A 19,666-nucleotide genomic window follows, 5' to 3' on the forward strand; every position below is an offset into this window, starting at 1 on the left:
TACTGCTCCAGAATCCAAGGATTTTTGGAAAACCACATCCAATGCATCCATGATCTTTGTAACTACCTTTTAGGATCCTAGGATCCAAACCATCAGGATCATGTGACTTAGCAGCCTTTGGTTCCATTAGATTGTCTAATAATACTTCTCTGGTGAAGATACTTAATTCCTCCCCCTCCCATTCTTTATTATTAATGGAATGTTCAAAGTATCTTCCACGATAAAGGCTGATGCAGTATACTCGTTTAACTCCTGTGTCATTTACTTGTTTCCCATAACCATTTTCTGAAGGAGCCAATATCCACTTTAATCTCCCTGTTCCTTTTAATATATTCAAAGCTCTTATTGTCAGTTTTATATTCATCACTAATTTGCTTTCATAGTTTATTTTCTCTCCATTTATGATCGTCCAAAATGCCAATGTTTCCACCATTCTCTCCCCATATGGATACCTCCTTCTGGCCTTTTGCCCTCTCCTTTCTCTTCATTCAGAACTGGCAACCCATTGTCCTTACATCTGGACCAGGAGGCCTGGGCTTAATTCCCACCTATTCTAGAAGTACGTAGTAACATCTGTGGAAAAACTTCATTTGAAAATATCTGCAATCAGCCATCTCAATTCCTCTGTTTCTCTCGCTCACTCTACCCAGCCTTTCTGTGAGGTGGCAGCACAGTGTTCTGTCAGACCCAACCTTAATGTTGTTATCCTTATCCGCTGATGAGGGTTACTGTCTGCTGAACTGACTTGAACAACAATGTCTGACATTGCTTCTTACCTCCTGGACCAGGACCCCAACACCAAACATCCTGGCACTGTCCCCAAGACTGTAACTGACCTAACCTCCTTCAGAGATGCTCCCTGACCCAAAAAAATCCACATTTTACCTCCTTTCCAAGTTCTACAAATAAGACTGCTCTGTTAGACCCATCATTTCAGTCTCTCCCTGCATCACTGAACAGCATTCTTCCTGCCTCAAATTCTTTATCCCCTTGTCTTCTCCCCTCCAGCAGAAATCTATGACATTTTCTATGCCCTCCATCACCTTAACAATTACCTGGCCCTAACCACCATTACCACTGGAGAAGTCCAAACTCTCTTTACCTCCACCTCCAATAGTATACATAGTCTCTGCTTCTCCCTTGAAAGGTCAAATCCATCTCCATGCATTTTTATCCTCCTACACCTGAGTGTATTTGTTCTCACACTGAACAACTTCTGCTTCACCCCCTGTCACTTGCTCCAAATTATGGGATAGCGATGGGTACCCTGATGGATCTCCTCCAGACATATTTATAGCTTCTTCACTCTTCTCTGCCTTTAGGCTGGCAAAACCAATTCTTTAATTCGGTCCCGTCTTCCATCCTATTTCAGACCTAACAATATTGATTATTTTCCAGCCCCACCCTTCAGTTGCTTAATGCTTTCCCCATTTATTGACCTGAAGCATTGGGAGGAATGTGGTGTTGGGGTGATGGCTGGAGAGCTGGTGAAATATCTGTTTTGCTTCTTTTAGGGAAGACTCACCAAACCCTGAGCTAATCAGGCAGCAATGAGGCCACCAATAGATCTTCCTTTGGAACAAGGACCTCGGCTACAAAACTCTGACCTCAGAGACTGACAGCTCTGTAGCACTCCTCAAGTGGCAATGGCTGCTGTCAGAAAGAGACCCACTGGAGGTTCAGGATCGCAGAAGACTCAGGCCACAGATAAATGAAGTGGGTGGCAGGGGAAGAGTGGTTCACAGTGGGGACTGCAGGGAGAGGGGATGGAGGCTCAGATACCAGCTAGGGCAGGGAGGCAGCTCTCAGAGGGCAACCCGTCCTTTACCCACTGAGCTTCTTAGTCAGGCACTGAGTGCCTTTGATTGAGGAACCTGTATCTCTTGCCTGAGGTGAAAAGTAGCCCATGCAGATTGACTTGTCATGCATGCTGCAAGATTGTAGGCTCACCTGTACTTGGGTTAATGCCAGCAGTTGCAGTATAAGGAATTTGGGTAGTCAGAACTTAATTCTGGCCAAAATGGAAATATGGTCAGGTTCAGATACAGAACCACAGAAATGTTACGGTACAAAAGGAAGCCATTTGGCCCTTTCTGTATTCACTGGTTCTCCAATGACAATAGGACTTAATATCATTTTTCTGTCTTTTCTCTGTAACCTTGCACATAGTTTCCATTCAAGTAAACATCAAATGTTGTATTGAATGCCTGAATTGAACCTGCCTCAACCACACTTCCAGGTAGCCCAACCTGATCCACCAAAGAGGACCTTTCCCTCTCCATTTTCTGAGGTTTACTATCCTTAGAACGAATTTTGTAACTCTTCTGCACTGTTTCCAATTCATTCACATCCTTCTTAAAACATGCCACTCAAAACTGTATATAGTAATCCCACTGTGGTCTAAGAAGTATCTTGCAAAAGTTCAGCATAACCTCCTTGCCATTGTACTATTTGTCTTTATTAATTAAGTCCAGGACATGTATGAATTAACATTTTTAACTGCTCTCTCCACCTAGCCTGCAAGCTTCATTGAACTATGCACATATGTGCTTAGGCCCTTCACCCCCGTAAGCGTTATATCCCTTGTTTTGCATTATCTGTCCAAATTCTTCCTACCAAAATGCGTCACCCTATTCTCCTCTGTATTTAATATCATCTGCACCCATCTGCCCCCTCCATCAACTTGTTTAAGTCTTTTTGAAGTTCCATACTATCCTTCTCAGTTTACAAAGATTTCCAGTTTTGCATCATCCAAACTTTGAAATTGTTCACTGCTACCACCATTCATAATTACAAGCTCTTTACACTCCAAGCTCACCACCAGCAACTACACAACTCTTGAGTCTGTTTCTCTCGCCAACAATGTTACCTGACCTTCTGAATATTTGCATGATTTTCTGTTTCTACTTGAAAGAAGTAAATCAGTATCTGGATACAAAGAGATGTTCACTTTTGATAGGTAGCATTCGACAAGAAGAAATATTGTTAAGGCTTTCTGAATACCATATCTGGTCAAATATTGCTGCTGAAGAATTGTTATATGAATTCAATAAAAATAAATTTGGAATTTTAAAAACAAGCTAGCTGAGTGGATACCATGTAGCGACTATCGTTTTAAAGTCTTGGTTCACTAATGTCCTTCAGAGAAGGAACTCAGCCATTTCTCCCAGGTCTGGCCTACAGGTGATTCTATATCCACAGCAGTGTGGTTGACTCTTAACAATTACACAGGTTCAAACTGAGTCTGTTTATAAATGTTGCTTTGTGCCTTTCCTTATGTGCAATAAAAAAATTCATATCTCACTAAGAGTTTCCTTTGATTGACTCCAAAAAGCTTAAAGAAGCAAATCTGCATCTGTAGAAACCTTTAATGGTCAACTAGCCTCACAATCTGATACTATCATTCCACTCGTAGAGTTTGCTATACTGCTGGGAGATATTGGATGGACTGGCACAGCTGAAATGTAATATATTCAGATCAGTAATGGGACTGACAAGTGTTTTTACATGATAATTATACATCCACAAGTTCATTAGTCACCTCTTTTAAGAGCCTGAGATGAAGTGCACATAGACCCAAAGACTTGTCAGCCTGCAGCTCCATTTACTTATGTTGGACCAATTCCCTCATGTTACATTAAGTTCCTCACTCATTCTGTTTCCTGACTTGTAGCTAATACTGGACTTCTTTTTCCATTCTCAATGGTGGAGACAGAAACAAAACTTGATAGCTTTGTAATCTGTGAGGAGGACAATGTGGAACTTAATTTAATTCTTCATTTCTTTAATATCCATTATTTGTGCTGGGTGGAAGATGGGAGTCTGTTCAGATGATCACTGCAATATTTGAATCTAACAAAGTCAAGGATGATGTGGAGGTGCTGGATTTGGACTGGGGTGGTCAACGTTAAAAATCATGCAACACTAGGTTACAGTCCAACAGGTTTATTTTGAAGTATTAGCTTTCAGAGCGCTGCTCCTTCGTCGGGTAACTGATTTTTAACAAAGTCAAGGACATGGGCTTCAGCAGTGGATAATACCAAGTTTGGAGTCCAGCAATGTTACAGAGCTGAAAGTCGATAATGTTGGTGATGGTGCAACTATGTAATTGCAAACTCATTTCAAAGTTTCTTCACAACACCAAAGTCTTGCTGAGTTTAAGACAATTATCAGGCCTGGAAACAATGGAGAATGAACAGAATTTGGGCTGGGAATCATAGACAATAGCTTCGGTCTTCTCAAAATTTACTTGGAGGCAATTTCTGATAATTCAATATTGGAGGCCTAACAAGTGGTAGAACAAAACAGAGACAGTGATGATCTAAGTGCTGTGTATGGAACCTGATATTGCACCAATTGTGATGTTTGCGAGCAGAAGGATGCTGCCACCATTCCTCTGTCCTTGACTGGGTCTAAAAGCCTATTTGGTTTATGGTGGTGGCAGAACAACCACTAATGAGTCTGAGGAAGAAGAAGCTCTTAATGAGATTGAGTTTATTGCACACTTACAATTAGGTACAAGTTACATTAGATAGTTAGACATGGTTACTAAGATTGTTTGGAGACATGTAAAATACTTCTAGCTCCTTTAAGATCCAGAGCTATTCATCCAAATTCCATACCCCAGAAATCATCAAATCGGCAAAATCATCATATTGGGTGGAGTGTAAAACAGTCTGCAACCACTGTCTCACCCAATTAATGCTTGCAGCATTTTCTCTTTTTAATTTAGATTTCCAGCAGTTGCAGTTAAATATCTTCATATCACTATCTCCCATATCCAGAATTATTGCCACTAAAGGTCAAAAGCAACAATATCCTGGGCATTCTAGCACCATCCTATGGAGCAATTATTACATTCAAATGGATACACATGAGTAACAGAGCCAATTAAGGTATAACCACGTGAGGATTTTTTTTTAATGGATAATTGTTTCTCAAAGAGAATACAGAAAAGCACCAGGTTCAGCATGTTTTCCACAGATTTTCAGGCATTGTTTCCCAAAAATAGCAATAAGTAAGGATTTAAACTGCAAAACATAAACAGGAATAAAGAGCAAGTCTCATTGATACAAAACTTGAGTTAGAAAAAAAGTGTTCAGAATAAAGATATCACTCCATTTACAAAAGTACAAACAACCTCAACTTGTGTTGGTTGCCTGTAAAGCTTTTTTATGTCTTAGTACAAAATACATGTTAGAAATAGCCCATAGACTCACTAGAACAAGCACTGACTTTAATATTTTTATCCTTAACCACGCAGATGTACCAGTTTCCAAGCATTAGCCAAATCCCCATCTGTAAGTTATTAAGCCCAGCTTCAAAAAATGGAAACAAATACCAAACATAAAGCAACTTTTAATCTTTTTTAAACTGTTCGCTTTGAAACATTCTCATTTTTATATCCTTGAATGTATTTCCCTTGTGCTTATGGTAATCTCAATACTGAGAAAACAAGAAGATACATATTCTTTCATTGCTTTCTTTTTCCTGACTTGCTATAATTTTACCCAGCAAAAGCAACTGTTGTCCTAGGGAACAAATTCAACAAATAAATTGCTGTTTAGTAAATTATTCATTTTACATCTTGAAAGGTCACTGACTTAATTTTCCTATAATACCAAGGAAATGCCCCAGAATCCATCCAAATTTGATCCTAAAATATACTAAGATTCAATGCAAAACACAGGGAAATACAAAAGTTAATGTATTCTGACTTTCAATTCAACAACCATTTAACCTGACAAGAGTTTATAACATCCTTATCATTTGTGATCGCCACAAGCCAGACTCCAATTTTAAATTGCACCAGTTGTATTTTGTGGATGTCCTGCATTTTCTGTACCAAAAGGTGTAAAATCATTCTTAAGCTTGAACTGGTTTTCTTTTTATTGGGCGTCTCCTCATAGTTTGTCTTGATTTTCTTCGAACTGTATGTAGAAATCATAAAACGTAAATGAAATACATAACCTTCAAGGACATGTTTGAAAATACAGTTAAATGCATACCAACTATGCAATGGGGCATTCTTTGGTCAGACATATTAATGTTAGAATTATTCTAAGATTCATTACTTTAAAACCCAGATGGAAGAGAACTTTTATTAATAATTTTAACAACTATCCATTATCATTATGTCAGAATTTTACATTTATTGTGATAATATAATATTTGCATGTTGCTTTTAATAACACCTTTAAAATTGTTACATTCAGCATCAAACTGCTTAATCTGCAAGGTTGTCTCTAATTTAGCAAGACCTAACTGTGGAGCAGTGACAGACATTCAAGTAAACTACAATATCAAATTAAACATCACATGGACCCTAGCCAAATACATTTATTAAAAGGAGTCTAGGGGGTAATGTGTATAAATAAGATTGCTGGATACTTGTTCCAGGAGAAGTTGAAGAAGGAAATTAATGTTTCTTGAAGGAGAGGCCAACTGTGGCATTCAGTAAGAAAATATAAGAAAAATGGACAAAGTTGTACAGCTTTAACTCTGGTAAATTGGATGCCTGTAATTTAGTACCCATCAGCAACAAAGTACAAACTATTTGAAGACAGAAAGGAAAGTGAGAAAGCTAATCCTGTTTTGGGCATTTTTTGCATAACAGTGGGTAATGCAATGATCTGGATTTGTGGCCTAAACATTTGGTGGCACTGCACTTGCCTTTCAAGTGGGTGCACAAACATCCAATTTGAGGGGTGACCCCCTTGCCTATTTCTTGCTGGAAGTGTACCACTGATCACAATGCCAAAGGCAGAAAAAAGTGTCCACAGCCAACACCTGAACCATGAACTTTCCATCTTCAATGATTAACCAGTCAATAAAGCACTAACCTATACTATTCCTCCATTTTCTAAATGGCATAAACTGCTTTGATTCACTGGTCTCAAATTTCTAACGATAAAGATAATGTCTCTGTTTCAATTGGAGAATCCAATTTGAATGCAGGCAATATGTACAAAATGAAAAATTATCCAGGTGGGAATTTATATAATATCTAATATTCTAATAACAAATAAGCAATTTTCACAAACCTGGCATTCTTTCCACACCACGATTAGTTCTCCTTGGTGTTTCTTTTAAAAAAAATACATTTAATTAGAAACAAAGGCAGAAACACAGGAAATGTACTAAAAATCATGAGCCATAAATGAGAAAAAGAAGACAATTTTATACTCATCAACAGAATTTTGTTTGCATATGCTTAACTTAGTTCCACCTGATGAGTCAATTGAAGTAGCTTCAACATATAATATATTTGCTTTACTTTAATGAAGTGGAAATGGTGGCAGCTGGTACAATTACAACATTTAAAAGGCATCTGGATGCATAAATGAATAGGAAGGGTTTGGAGAGATATGGGCCAAATGCTAGCAAATGGGACTATGTCAGTTTGGGATGTCTGATCGGTGCCAATGAACTGGACTGAAAGGTCTGTTTCCATGTTGTGTGACTCTATGACAAGAACAACATCTCAGAAGTTCAGGGTATAACAGATATGACACTTGCTTCATCTTAGATCTTTGCCAAGCAGTCACTGTGGTGGTTCTAATGCATGGTTACTGGAGCTAGTATATTCTATACACTAAGCTTTCTTGAAGGAACCAACAAACTAAAATCAAGCCACAGTAAAAAGTCAAAATGTAAATAGATCATAGTTTAGTCCATCACTAAAACTTTGTTTCATGTATCTTCCTAGGTCTGTTGAATGAGTTCAACACAATTGCAAATGCTACGTGACTTTCGGAAGATACTCTTACCTGAACGAATGATTTTTTCAACTTCTTTTTCATGCTCCCTCAGCGGTTCACCCTCAATCGTAATTTTAGTGAATCTGGACGAGGAGCCTGCTAAAGTAACAGTTAATGACAGCATCAGTACTTGATAGCAGATACACGACAAGTATTAATACAGGAAAGTACCCGTTCCTTTAAGAAGAAATCTGAATCAAGTCATGCTTGGTTAAATCTCAAAAAAATTTACACTTATTCTATTAAATGTCGTGCACCAGCTTATAGTTATTAAATACTAAGAATTAATTATATTATCCGCATTCCAATGCAATGCTACTGAAAATGTAGCAGTTTCCTCAATTCGACATGCTTCGACATTTGTAGAGAGGCCTTTTTTGTATCTGCATATGTAAAATAAAACAACCAATCACATTTGATGAACATTTCAGCCCTTTGCAGAGCTCATAAATTTGTCGCTATTGGAAATTTGTGAATAACATTCAGATAATCAAATTGTTGTCATGATAAATAGAAGTGAAATATGGAAATGATAGACAATGAAAGGGTTTCACTGCTACAACATACTCCTCTTTGCAATGGAACACTCATTACGGGAAATACCGCATTGCATCACTTGTGAACCTGGTTATTATAAGCAGCTCACAACGTGACATAAAAGCCATATACCACCATTTTTAACCATGTATTCTCTAAGGTGACCATGTCTGGCATCACGATATAATGAATAAAAATGTATGTCTCTTTAGATTGTTAATGGGATGTAAATTCATTAATGAGAACATAATAATTTTGATGCCGAATATAAAAATTGTTAATGAGGAGGAAAGTGTATGGGAGGAGGTTTCCACTGACTGCATTTGAATATTCTGACCTCCATGGCAAACAACCAAAATAGATAATACAAAAGGTTGTGCCCAATGATAAACCCGGGGAGGGGGTGTGAACTAGAAATCTCCTTTGAAATTAGCATCTAATATAAAATGGTGGAACACTTTTGCTAATGAATAAAGATAAGGGTCTCACCCTCGCCACGTTCATCAACAAAGGGAAATGAAAGCCTCTGAAAGTTGTGTCATCAGACTTCAGTGCAAAATATTGACAGAAAAAAAATCCAGTACATTATTACTCAAACGGTGAATACATCTAAAAGTAAGTTTCCAGTGTTAATTGGACATTAACAAAGGCAACCTTGGATTGTTAATGAAGGTTAGGCAAAATTTCTCAGGCTGGATTTTGATATCCAGCACCAAAGAAGGTTACAAATAAATATAAAGAATTGTTTCCTTAGATTGTTAAGAATAAGACGTTTTTAAATGTTGGGTATGAGTAACACATGTCCAGAGAAAAATAACTTTCAGCACTGGACACAACAAAATGATGCAAATTCTACATAGAGATAGGAAATACAAACAATTAGTTGGTTGAGGTTATAAATAGGGAATGGAGACTCTATGAGTCCATGCTTCAGGAGGCAAAGGCCAGAGCCATCAGCTCACTAACCGCCATGAAGGAGCTTTTGGATGTCTTCATCCTCAAGTAATTTAGGATCACCCTCAATAATCCTGGTATACTTTGTGTACTGTGTTCCTGACAAGATACATGTCAATGGTGAATCTTAAATGATTTCACTGCTGAGACCACAGAAAGACATAGAAAACATACAGAAAATACCACAAGATTATTAGATCCACTGACGGTAATTATCAAGAAGATTAATGATGTGATTTTTCAGTTGTGCCTGATGAAACTAAATTTATTATACAAAATATTTACTGAATAAGACACATGCAATTTACTAATTTCATTGAGCGGCAAGACATAAAGTAAACAATAAGTCACGCGATATTTATGGTTCAATTACTTAATATATTAATATTAAATTCTTGTCACATATTTAATAGATACAATAACTCAGTTATTTTAATTTCCTAATTAATGCTTCTATTAAAGTAGTAGGTAGAAGACTTTGAGACAATTGCATGGAGCATTCATACCATAATATCTCTTGGGATAATTTCTGGGTAATCATTTTGTTTCAGGAAATGAAACAACTTTCAAAACATGCAGTTCCTCCTGAGATAGTTATCTAATCAAGCTATGAACTGGTGGATCCATTCCATTTACTTAATTTGCTGCAGTCATACTTCCTTTGAACTTGCATCAGACTCAAATGAAAAGTTAATAGACTTAGCCCTTGACAGCTGTCAGAACAGAAAATGATTTTATCTCCTCAGGCGAGATCAAATACAAAATAACCCAAACCCAACAGAAATCTGTTGTGTTGGTTTTGGCGAGTTTCATGGATAGTTTCTCAATATAAGCCCAAGGGATTTTACTCATGCTATATTCCCAGACTCATCTCATTACTTACGCACCACATCCTATAGTCACTGCCAAGCCCACCCAGGATTCCTGGTGTCAGCGCCATTTTGTAAAGGTCTGGCAGTCTGCAGCTACCTTGCACAATTCCTGTGAATTGCTTCAAACATATCAGAGAGAGGGAAAATGTTGTCTTCTTTGCTGATGGAGACCTGAATGTCCTGAAGGGTGGGAGTGGGCAAATAGTCCTTATCCATGGAGCATGCCTTGAGATGTTGGTGACAATTATCTAAGATGCAGAGCTGGAAAGTAAGTTGAGTTGGTAGGAATTGTCACCTTCTGGTTTGTATCCAATGGGCAGAAAAATGGGAAACTGCAAATCAGCGAGGCGAGCTGACACAAAAGGAGGATGTGAATACATGCAAATTAGTATCTTGCCATTCGCTAGTGAGACTCTCATCTCACTGTTTAAAACTTTCTGGAAAATGGGGACTTTTTACTCACGTATTTAGAAACTCGTCACTGCCAATCTCAAACAACTCTCCCAGATTTCCCACCATTGCCCACATACTTCCACAGCTAGGAAGACTTCATCGATTGGGTTCAATACTGATTTCTGATCTTATTTCCCTAGAAGGCATGGCCCTGATGTATTTATAGAGGATTAAATCAAAGACTTCATCACTGTTCTTCACTAGAATGTGACATTTCAAAATTGAAATAATACTTGTCCGCAAAAACAGTGACATACTTCAGGAAAGCTTCACTACTTCTAAGCAAAGTATGCGTTAAAAGAAAAGAAAACTTTACTAAGTTATTGAAGTAACTTTTGATTTTTGTCTCAACCACCTGAAAACCAGGCAGCTTTGAACTTATGGCCTAATTTAGATACCTGTTCTGAGGTCAGCTTGGGGTGTGTGGGAGGGTTAGGGGAATTCAGGTGAGCAGGACAGTGTTAAAGGCTTGCCAGAAGAGATTTCTCCAGTTAGGGAAATTGTGATGGATTGATTGGGAATCCAACTGAAAGATGAATGGCAAGCTCAAGCCATTGGAGGCCTAAGCATTCCTACTCCTCAAAGCCAAGGAAACTCAAAAATAAAATGAATCTTTCAGGATGTTGCCTGGCCTTTGGTCCAGCTGTTGGCAGATTTGGCCTGACGGCAAAGGCACCACCACTTCTCTGCTCAGGCCCCAAATTGAAATCTTGGATCTAGCCTTGATCATGTCATCAGAGCCTGAATGAGATGTGTACAGAGGACCCCCTTCAACCTGGGATGGGTGTCCAAACTCTTTTCAGTTTCAAATTGCAGTCAGTAGGTCATACCTAGGGAGGAGATGGGGTGGGCCATGTAACATGGAGTTATTTAGTCTCATGCTGCATCATAACTGACCTCCTCTATCTGATTTCTACCAGAGACAGGGTGAGGGAGCATTGAGCTCTGAGAAGTCAGGGCTAGGTCTCGCATTTCTTATGTTCCAAATCAGAGAGCAAGTATGAAATATATGTCAGATGACATGAGCTGACATTCCTGGCTTCCTGCCTCTGCTCATTGTGACAATTTGATTAGCTAAAGAGAGGAAACAGCCTGGCTTGTATTTCAGCCTGGAGTGTCTCCTAAGTTTCAGCAAGTGCTTCACACTGAGTGCGTTTGTAGCAGTAAGAGAGGGAGCCTGGGACAGAGTCAGAGCATTAATCCTAAAACATAGCTACCTGCCACTCAACATACACGATTTGTGTAACAGACAGTTTTAAATCAAGTGATAGGTGGATTAGTCCTTTCATATTCCGCTCACAAGATATCATTTCAACTCATTGACCGCTCAAAGGTAATTCCACAAAATTACCTGGCGATTGAGTGGATTATCTTCTATGCTGGCAGTGAACAATGTTGACAGCTCTACCACAATCTCTGACAACAGAAAATTTGACAGGCAGATTCTCCGATCTTAAACTTTAAATTTGCCACTTTGATGGGAAAGCACAGATCACACAGAGTAAAGAGCATTCTGTATGTACAATCTGAACTCAATTTACTGTAGAATTTCTTGCATGAGTTATATATAGAATACGCAGAGAGCCTCACGAGGGAAAGAGGCATAATTGTCAAAACAGGATGTTCTTCTTCAAATGTCATTGCTGCTCTGTAAATGTTTAAAAATTTAATGTAATTATCAAGATAAACAAATCTACAGAAACAAACTTCCGTTAATTAAAAACCATCCTAAATGTTACTATGGTTCCTATGCCAAGATGGTGGTGAAGTAGGAAGCTTCAGTTGGAGCTCATCCATTCCATCCATGTCTTTCTCTTTTTTTCTCTCTTGGTCCTACTTTTCTTTCTTCACTCATGGGCTCATCACAGAGGTGATGCATCTTCTCAGCCTGGCTCAGCCTGTGTCGGTCTCTTGGAGGTACTTGATGGTCTCTCGGCCCAGTGCAGCCATGTCTCTGCCTGGCAAGGTGGTGGCTTGGCTCATCCTTTGGGCAGCCCATGACAGTCTCTTGGCCCGGCATGGCTGTGTCTTGGCCTGGTTTCTCAGCCTGGAGAGGTGGTATCTTGGCATGTGAATGGGTCCTGCATTGGCGCATCCAGAGGCAGCAGGAGGAGTTCGGAGAGGTGGCAGCTTCATCAGTGCTGACTGCGTCATGGCCTGATGTAGGAAGAGCCAGTAATATCTGCAGCAGCAGTGCCGTGAACAGGCAGCTGAGAGCTGAGGTCTTCCAGAGAGTGAGCTAAGCTAAAGACTCATCAAAAGCCTGTTGAACTTTTAGCTTTATTCCTTTACTTTGCTAGTTTATATTAAGAAGTACTTTAATGTTCACTATTAATTTTTTTTTTACTTTTCTACTTATTCTATGAAGGGATTGCTTAACATTTTTCACTTTGTTTCTATTATTATTTTGTACCCACATTTTTTTTTACCGAGGAACCTTTATACCTAAGATGGTGCATGTGTGGTGACATTATACACTTTCCATTGTTCTCCTGTTCTTGAGTACATGTTACAATAAAATCTAAATCTACCAAGCATTCCCAAGAGTCAGAGGTCTCAGGAATGTCTCATAATGTACAGAGCAAACAATATCCTGAGAGAGACAAAATAGACAATGTGACAGGTGAGAAACTGAAAAATTTCTCTCTCACTCCCTAAATCTGATTGCAAGGCAGAACTGGACATTAATGTCTTTATTGATGATAGGTTGATTTACAGAATGCAGCATTACCCATGCCTGCTTCCTCGCTACTACCTGTGTCCCAACGGTCTTTCTTTACAAATGACCTCAGTAGTCAATTAGACTATGCCCTTCATCTGTATATTTTGACAATAAGGATCCCAACCTAACCATCAGTTATGAAATTACAAAATTTCATTAAGCATTCTTAAAAAGAACTACGAACCTCCTCCTTCAATAAGTTTTGTAAAGGTGTCAGCATCGCGTTCAATTGAACCTGAATCAATGTTGAGAGAGAGAGAGGGAATAATAAAATTACTTTAAGTCTCTGCAGAAACTCTATATTGCTTGTGTTCTTAATATTGTAATGTATCCAGTTGGGAAGATGATTCTTAACCTCACATACTTCCTGTTTTCAATCTTGGCACATCTATCATCACAGCTTTAAATTACATTTAAACATTAGTTACTGGAGAAAGATTTTCACTGAGTGATTCTTGGTCTGAAATAGGCAATCCTGATCTTGACCCAGTATTGATCAATAGGTCTCATTTATATCATACCAGTGAACTGGATGGCTCCAGACAACTTGCCTGGTGACTTGAATGCTGACATTTTCTGTCATTTATTTAATGAGAAGGGTAAATGATCATGATAAAGGGGAGAAATAGAGAGAGGGCAGAGAGAATGGACAGCAATTGGCAGAGAAAAAGATGCAACAACAATTTTGGGGTGAGAATATGTAGTGGCTGACAGCAGCCCATGGTTTTAAAATGAAGTCCTAATTGGTTAAGTTCTTTTAAGAAAACAGACATTTTGGTTGCAGGCTGAAGTAGTCTAATTAAAGATAGATTTAAAGGTCAGATTGTACGTTAACCTGATTTTCATGAAAACTGGTAGCAGCTATGACTAAGCTAAAATATTTGGTAAAATGGACGCCTGCAGCATTAGGATTCTAACTTGCTTTTGCAAAGGGCCCAATCTCTGCATCAGGCACAGGACTTGATCATCTGTTTTGGAACTATAGCCCAATTTAGCAGTAAGCATTTAGCAGACCAAATTTATTAATATTTATACCTTCAAAACAACTGTTACATCACTGAAATTATAGACTGAGTGAAAACAGAATGGCATACTGAACTCCAAGACATATTTAATCCATTTACAAAAACAAGAGATTACTTTTCTGCATGCCAGATAAATGACTGATATTACAAAGTATCTGCTTAACTTTGTTCAAATGCTAATCACTTATTGGCAAAGCTAAAATGAAACTCTCAAATGAAGTTGCGTGACATTTTAAAAAGAAATAATTCATGTTCTCTGGCAGCTGATCTTATCAAAAATACTTTAATTTGCTTTGAGTCCCATCAAGGTGTGTGAAAAATTTAAGATTCTTAGAGGAATTGACAGGGTAGATGCAGAAAGGTTCTGTCCTCTTGTGGGAGAGTCTAGGACCAGAAAGCATCATCAATGAATAAGCGGGTACACATTTAAGACTGAGATAAGGAGGATTTTTTTCTTTCAGAGGGGATTGAATCTGTGGAACTTTTTATCATTAAGGGCTGTTGGGGATGGATCGTTAAATATATCCAAGGTTGAAATAGTCAGATTTGTAATCAGGAATCAAATGTTATGAGGAAAAGGTAGGAAAGTGGAATGATTAGGGCATCCGTTACCTCGTTGAATGGAGGAGCAGACTGATGTGAGTACGTCGCTGGAAAAGCACAGCAGGTCAGGCAGTATCCAAGGAGCAGGAAAGTTGATGTTTCGGGTTGGAACCATTCATCAAGAGGCTTTCATCATTCCTGATGAAGGGCTCTGGCCTGAAACATTGATTTTCCTACTCCTTGGTTGCTGCCTAACCTTTTGTGCTTTTACAGCAACACACTCTCAACTCTGATCTCCAGCATCTGCAGACCTCACTGTCTCCCTGATAAATTGAGTGATCTACTTCTTTTTCTACACCTTAATGTCCTATTATGGTCTTATGAGGTGAATGGTAGTTCTTTCCACTTCAGGAAGAGAAAGGTTGTTCCTCTGTCTCCACAGCGATACTGAAGATCATTATTGGTCCTCTTCCCACACTCACCTGAGAGTAACAGCTGCAGTGATTTATAACTGTGTCTGCTTCATTGCTGAGCTACCTGCAGATTTGCAGTCAGCTCTTGTATATAATTTAAATGTAGCTTGAGCATCAATTTCAATTGGACCTAGGCTTACATGGTCACGTACATGGATTGCATCCAGTTTGCAATAAGCTTCCTAGTGTTATTAAATATCTGTCTTGTTTTCACTCACCAGTATTTACTCTACATATCTTTAAATATCTAGGTATCACCAATATTGCAGATCCAAGGCCTCCCAATTAAAAATGCCATTAGCTTTTCCAGTATCACTACTAGTTAATATAAATACATTTTCCGGCTCTTTGTCCACAGTCCCTGTCACTTTCACTTGTTCAATTTTCACTCCACTCAGGGTCCTCTTTTGAAAAACAAAATCATTCACAGGATTGTTGACTGGGCTGGCATTTATTCCCCCTATTTTCTTCTGTAGTGTTTTTCCCTCCCACCTTCCCTGCAAGGTGGCAGGGTTTGATCTCCCATTCACTTCCTGCTGGGAACTGCAGTGATCTTTGCTATTTCTCTCTCTGCTGTTCCCTCTGGCCTGACACTCCAATCTCTCCCACTGGCCTATGCACACCAGCTTTCTCTTAGTTCCAGTCTCACTGGACAATTCTCACCTACACTCCCAGTGACCAGAACCTCTTCACCCCTCACAATGCTTGCAGCTGGAGCCACATCAGATAATCTGCTTTTTCCCTTGGGTTCTCTTTGCTTTCACATTGACACTGCTTTTGCCAATGTGCCTCTTCCTTTAATGGTATCATTAAAGTTTCCAATTCATAATTTACTTCTCATGTTACATCAAATTGAAGTGCACCTATCAAATATTCATTAGAAATAAATACATGAAATAAGTTTAAGAATTGCTGTTTCATGTCCCATTCTGTTTCCTCATAAAAATATTTATTTATGAGAATAGTAGACATGTTACAGAACGTCATCAAAATAATCAAGTTAAATTACGAAGAACTCACCAGTTTGAATGACCTTTCCACTAATTATTTTTATTTCTGGTTTAGTTGTAACAATTCTTGTAATTTCTGTGACCTTAGTTTCTGAGAAGCAAAAGATATTTTGGGCTGTTACTTAACTAGAATCCACTCCTTCAGAATCAAGTCTAAAAAAACGTGTAAAATGATAAGTCAATGAAGGATATCTTTTGTTGAATGGAGCCTGACATAAAATTGAAACTTCCGAACACAACTCATGTATTTGTATCAAATTCCTCAGGCCACTATTTTATAAGTAAGTGTTCACTCGTTTCAAACAGTGTTGTTAATATCAGCATCAGGATACAGGTTTACCTGTGTGAGTCTTAATTCTACCTCCACTGTTGTTCAGATTTGCAGCTTTACCGAATACCTTCTGATTTTCCATTTTTGAAAGATCAACTGAGGTAAGGGAAAGTAAAAACTCACTTGATTTTCAATCAATCATTCTAGTTTTTAAAGCATTCAATGTGGTTGAAATTTTGTGCTGAGCAGGAAGGGATCCAAATGTAATTTCAGTTGGACTCAAGTCATGACAAATGAATGTTTTTCAAAGTGGAACCTGCTTTCTTATTTCTGTCAACTGTGTTTCAAACCTGAGCAGTCATAAAACTGTGTTTCAAACCGGAGCAGTCATAAAAGATTACTTGGGTACCCTCAGTAAAGCACAAAATTGTAGACTTTATCCCCTGTCCAAGATCTCACCAGGGCTACGGGGACAATGTTTGTCACTATACCAATGTAACATCATTAATCACTCATTTATATTCAGGTAGCTCACTTACAGGTGAATTAAATTCAGCTTGATGTTACATCTGAGTATAAAATGGACAGAAGGCATTGAATTTAGCAGTGTGACACTCTATGCTCATTCCATATAAGTAATACATTTGTCAGATCTTTTTTAGTTTGGATGTCCCAAGCCCTTTCCAACCACTGCACCTCGCACTTACCTGAAGTTTTAATTTGGATGCAGCCACAGAGTCAGTGATTGTATCAGAATTTCCCATTATTTCTAGAGACTTAATTAACAAAGTCTGCAACTGATGATTCGGCAATGTTACCTTGCCCTTGAAGCTGCTGCAGTCATCATTGGACAATTTCCCGAACTTTGGTAATGAGAAATGATTCACAAGTGGAAATCTGGATTGGAGGCTGCTGTAACTTTGGTATGAATCCAACACAAGGAAGTATGTTGGGGTCAACACTGGCTACTGTGGTACCCAGAAAAGCTTCCCCTTCCCCCACTTCCATCAGCCAAGATGCTGGCATTAAAATTAGCTTAATGCTTGCAATGGTTCAGACTAACATAAGAATACTTGCAGTGTTTTTTTTAATTTTATATAAGGAAGCTTTCATTTACTTAAATCTTTTATCACTGGGTTAACATTATAATTATACAAGTTCACATTCCCGGCGCAAACTGATGCCTGCTGCGTGCAAATATTAAACATGCTCCTCGCAATTTTAAATCTGTTAATCATTCCTTATACTTGGGCAGTCAACAATTGGGGGCATCATCATTCTAAAATTATTATTGTGAGTAAGAATAAGGGTTAGAAAAAAATATTGGTTTATTCTGGGTTATTGGAGATGTGATGCTATGGCATAAGGAGGTAGAGGCCATACCATCTTTTAAATATAGAAGTAAAAACAAATTGAAGCGGTGGATGATACAGGGCTATGGGGAAAGTGCAGGATAATGGAACCAGTCTTGGATTGCTGCATAGTAAAGGGGGGGTCACAGACAACAGACACAGAATCTCCTTCTGCACTGCAAAAGTCTAAGGTTCCAATGCTGGGAGGCAAAGCAAATAAGTCCTTCTCCCATATATTATTGTCAAGTTACGTGACCTAATGCACTTTAAAATATTTTATCAGTGCACTAGTTGCATTGATTTACATCACAGATATCTGACAGTGCTTTCTCACTATTAGTGAGACAGGCAAAATAATTCACTTCCACAAAGCCCTTGCCCCACTGGCTTCAAGGTGGGGGAGAGATGAAATGAGGAAAGATTAGTGAAAGAACAGTTAGGTTAAAAAAAAACAGCTATTGCAAATACAGTGCATGTAGATGTTTGTCTACCATATGGAATCACTCGAGTAATAGTTGTCCCAATCTCTCTGGTAATGTTTGGCTGAGAAATGACCTTGATAATACGAGCTGAAAATGCAAGGATAATATGATTTAAAGGCAGGTACCCTCAAGCTATAATACATTAATCGATCACCACTTCCTCCAGTTTAAGAACAAGCTGTGACCTAAGACGTATTCCTGTAGAAGTGGGAGACAGCTGTAAAATGACTGAATTCATTTTTAAAAATCAGAATATGTAACTGTCTCTGGAATTAAATTGATTTTAATATTCAGTTTGTTGTAATGCAGAAATCACCAACAAAAATAAATTCTGAATAAATAAAAGATAGCTTGTAAACAGATGCACCATATTTTATCAGAATGCTCATGGTATTAAAGGCCCTTTTTGCGGCATTATTTGTAGAATTAAACTGATATAATTATTTTTGTGAAAACCAGAAGAATTGCAGATAATGAAAATTAGAAAAAGAAATTTCTGGAAAGCTCAGCAGGTCTGACAGCATCTGTGGAGAGAAATCAGAATTAACATTTTGGGTCGAGTGACCCTTCCTCAGAACTCAATTTATTTTTGTGCCATTTTTGTACCAGAGTAATTTCAGTAAACACTTATGTATTTATGAGAGATGCCAGTGTTCACTTGTCATAATCAAGTAGACCATTAGATGCAACCTCTGAGAGCATTCTCCACGATACCATTTTCTATAGACCTACATTCTGATCTTCCATTGCATAATTCTTTTGTCAATATAAATACTTTTTACCAAACTACAATAAATTCTATAACCTTTATTCACTTCTATTCATCTTCAGCCATTTTGAACACACGTTGTAGTCAACATAAACTTCTTGCCATAACTGATGCTTTCCCACTGTATCAATGTGAATATGCTCGATAGTGCAAATAAGTTGTGTTTAATCTTCTGTGCACCATGCTTTCCATAATTTCTTGACTTTGCTTTAGCCTTTTGGCAAGATCCATCTTTCCGCACCATAAACTCACAATGTTCATTCTCCTTCCTACTTCAGCAAGGCATTTGATAAGGTTCCCCATGGTAGGCTCATTCAGAAGGTCAGGAGGAATGGGATACAGGGAAACTTAGCTGTCTAGATACAGAATTGGCTGGCCAACAGAAGACAGCGAGTGGTAGTAGAAGGAAAATATTCTGCCTGGAAGTCTGTGGTGAGTGGTGT

General features: G+C 38.4%; 1 protein-coding gene across 12 annotated transcripts in view; it reads right to left on the bottom strand.

Moving 5' to 3' along the window:
* Positions 1–4,890: 4,890 nt before the first annotated feature.
* LOC122550811 (periostin-like) overlaps positions 4,891–19,666 on the bottom strand; it is a 114,879-nt gene continuing 100,103 nt past the window's right edge. The window contains exons 17-23 of one of the 12 annotated variants that reach the window (XM_043692103.1): positions 18,464–18,541; positions 16,360–16,440; positions 13,483–13,533; positions 9,264–9,350; positions 7,770–7,856; positions 7,044–7,085; positions 4,891–5,930 (exon numbers count right to left, since the gene is read on the bottom strand). In XM_043692103.1, the coding sequence (XP_043548038.1) occupies positions 5,866–5,930; positions 7,044–7,085; positions 7,770–7,856; positions 9,264–9,350; positions 13,483–13,533; positions 16,360–16,440; positions 18,464–18,541 (491 nt within the window). In that variant the 3' untranslated portion in view covers positions 4,891–5,865. The other 11 variants (XM_043692102.1, XM_043692105.1, XM_043692106.1 and 8 more) reach the window with 11 other exon arrangements.

This window comes from Chiloscyllium plagiosum, chromosome 6, assembly GCF_004010195.1.
Source record: "Chiloscyllium plagiosum isolate BGI_BamShark_2017 chromosome 6, ASM401019v2, whole genome shotgun sequence".
Classification (NCBI taxonomy): domain Eukaryota; kingdom Metazoa; phylum Chordata; class Chondrichthyes; order Orectolobiformes; family Hemiscylliidae; genus Chiloscyllium; species Chiloscyllium plagiosum.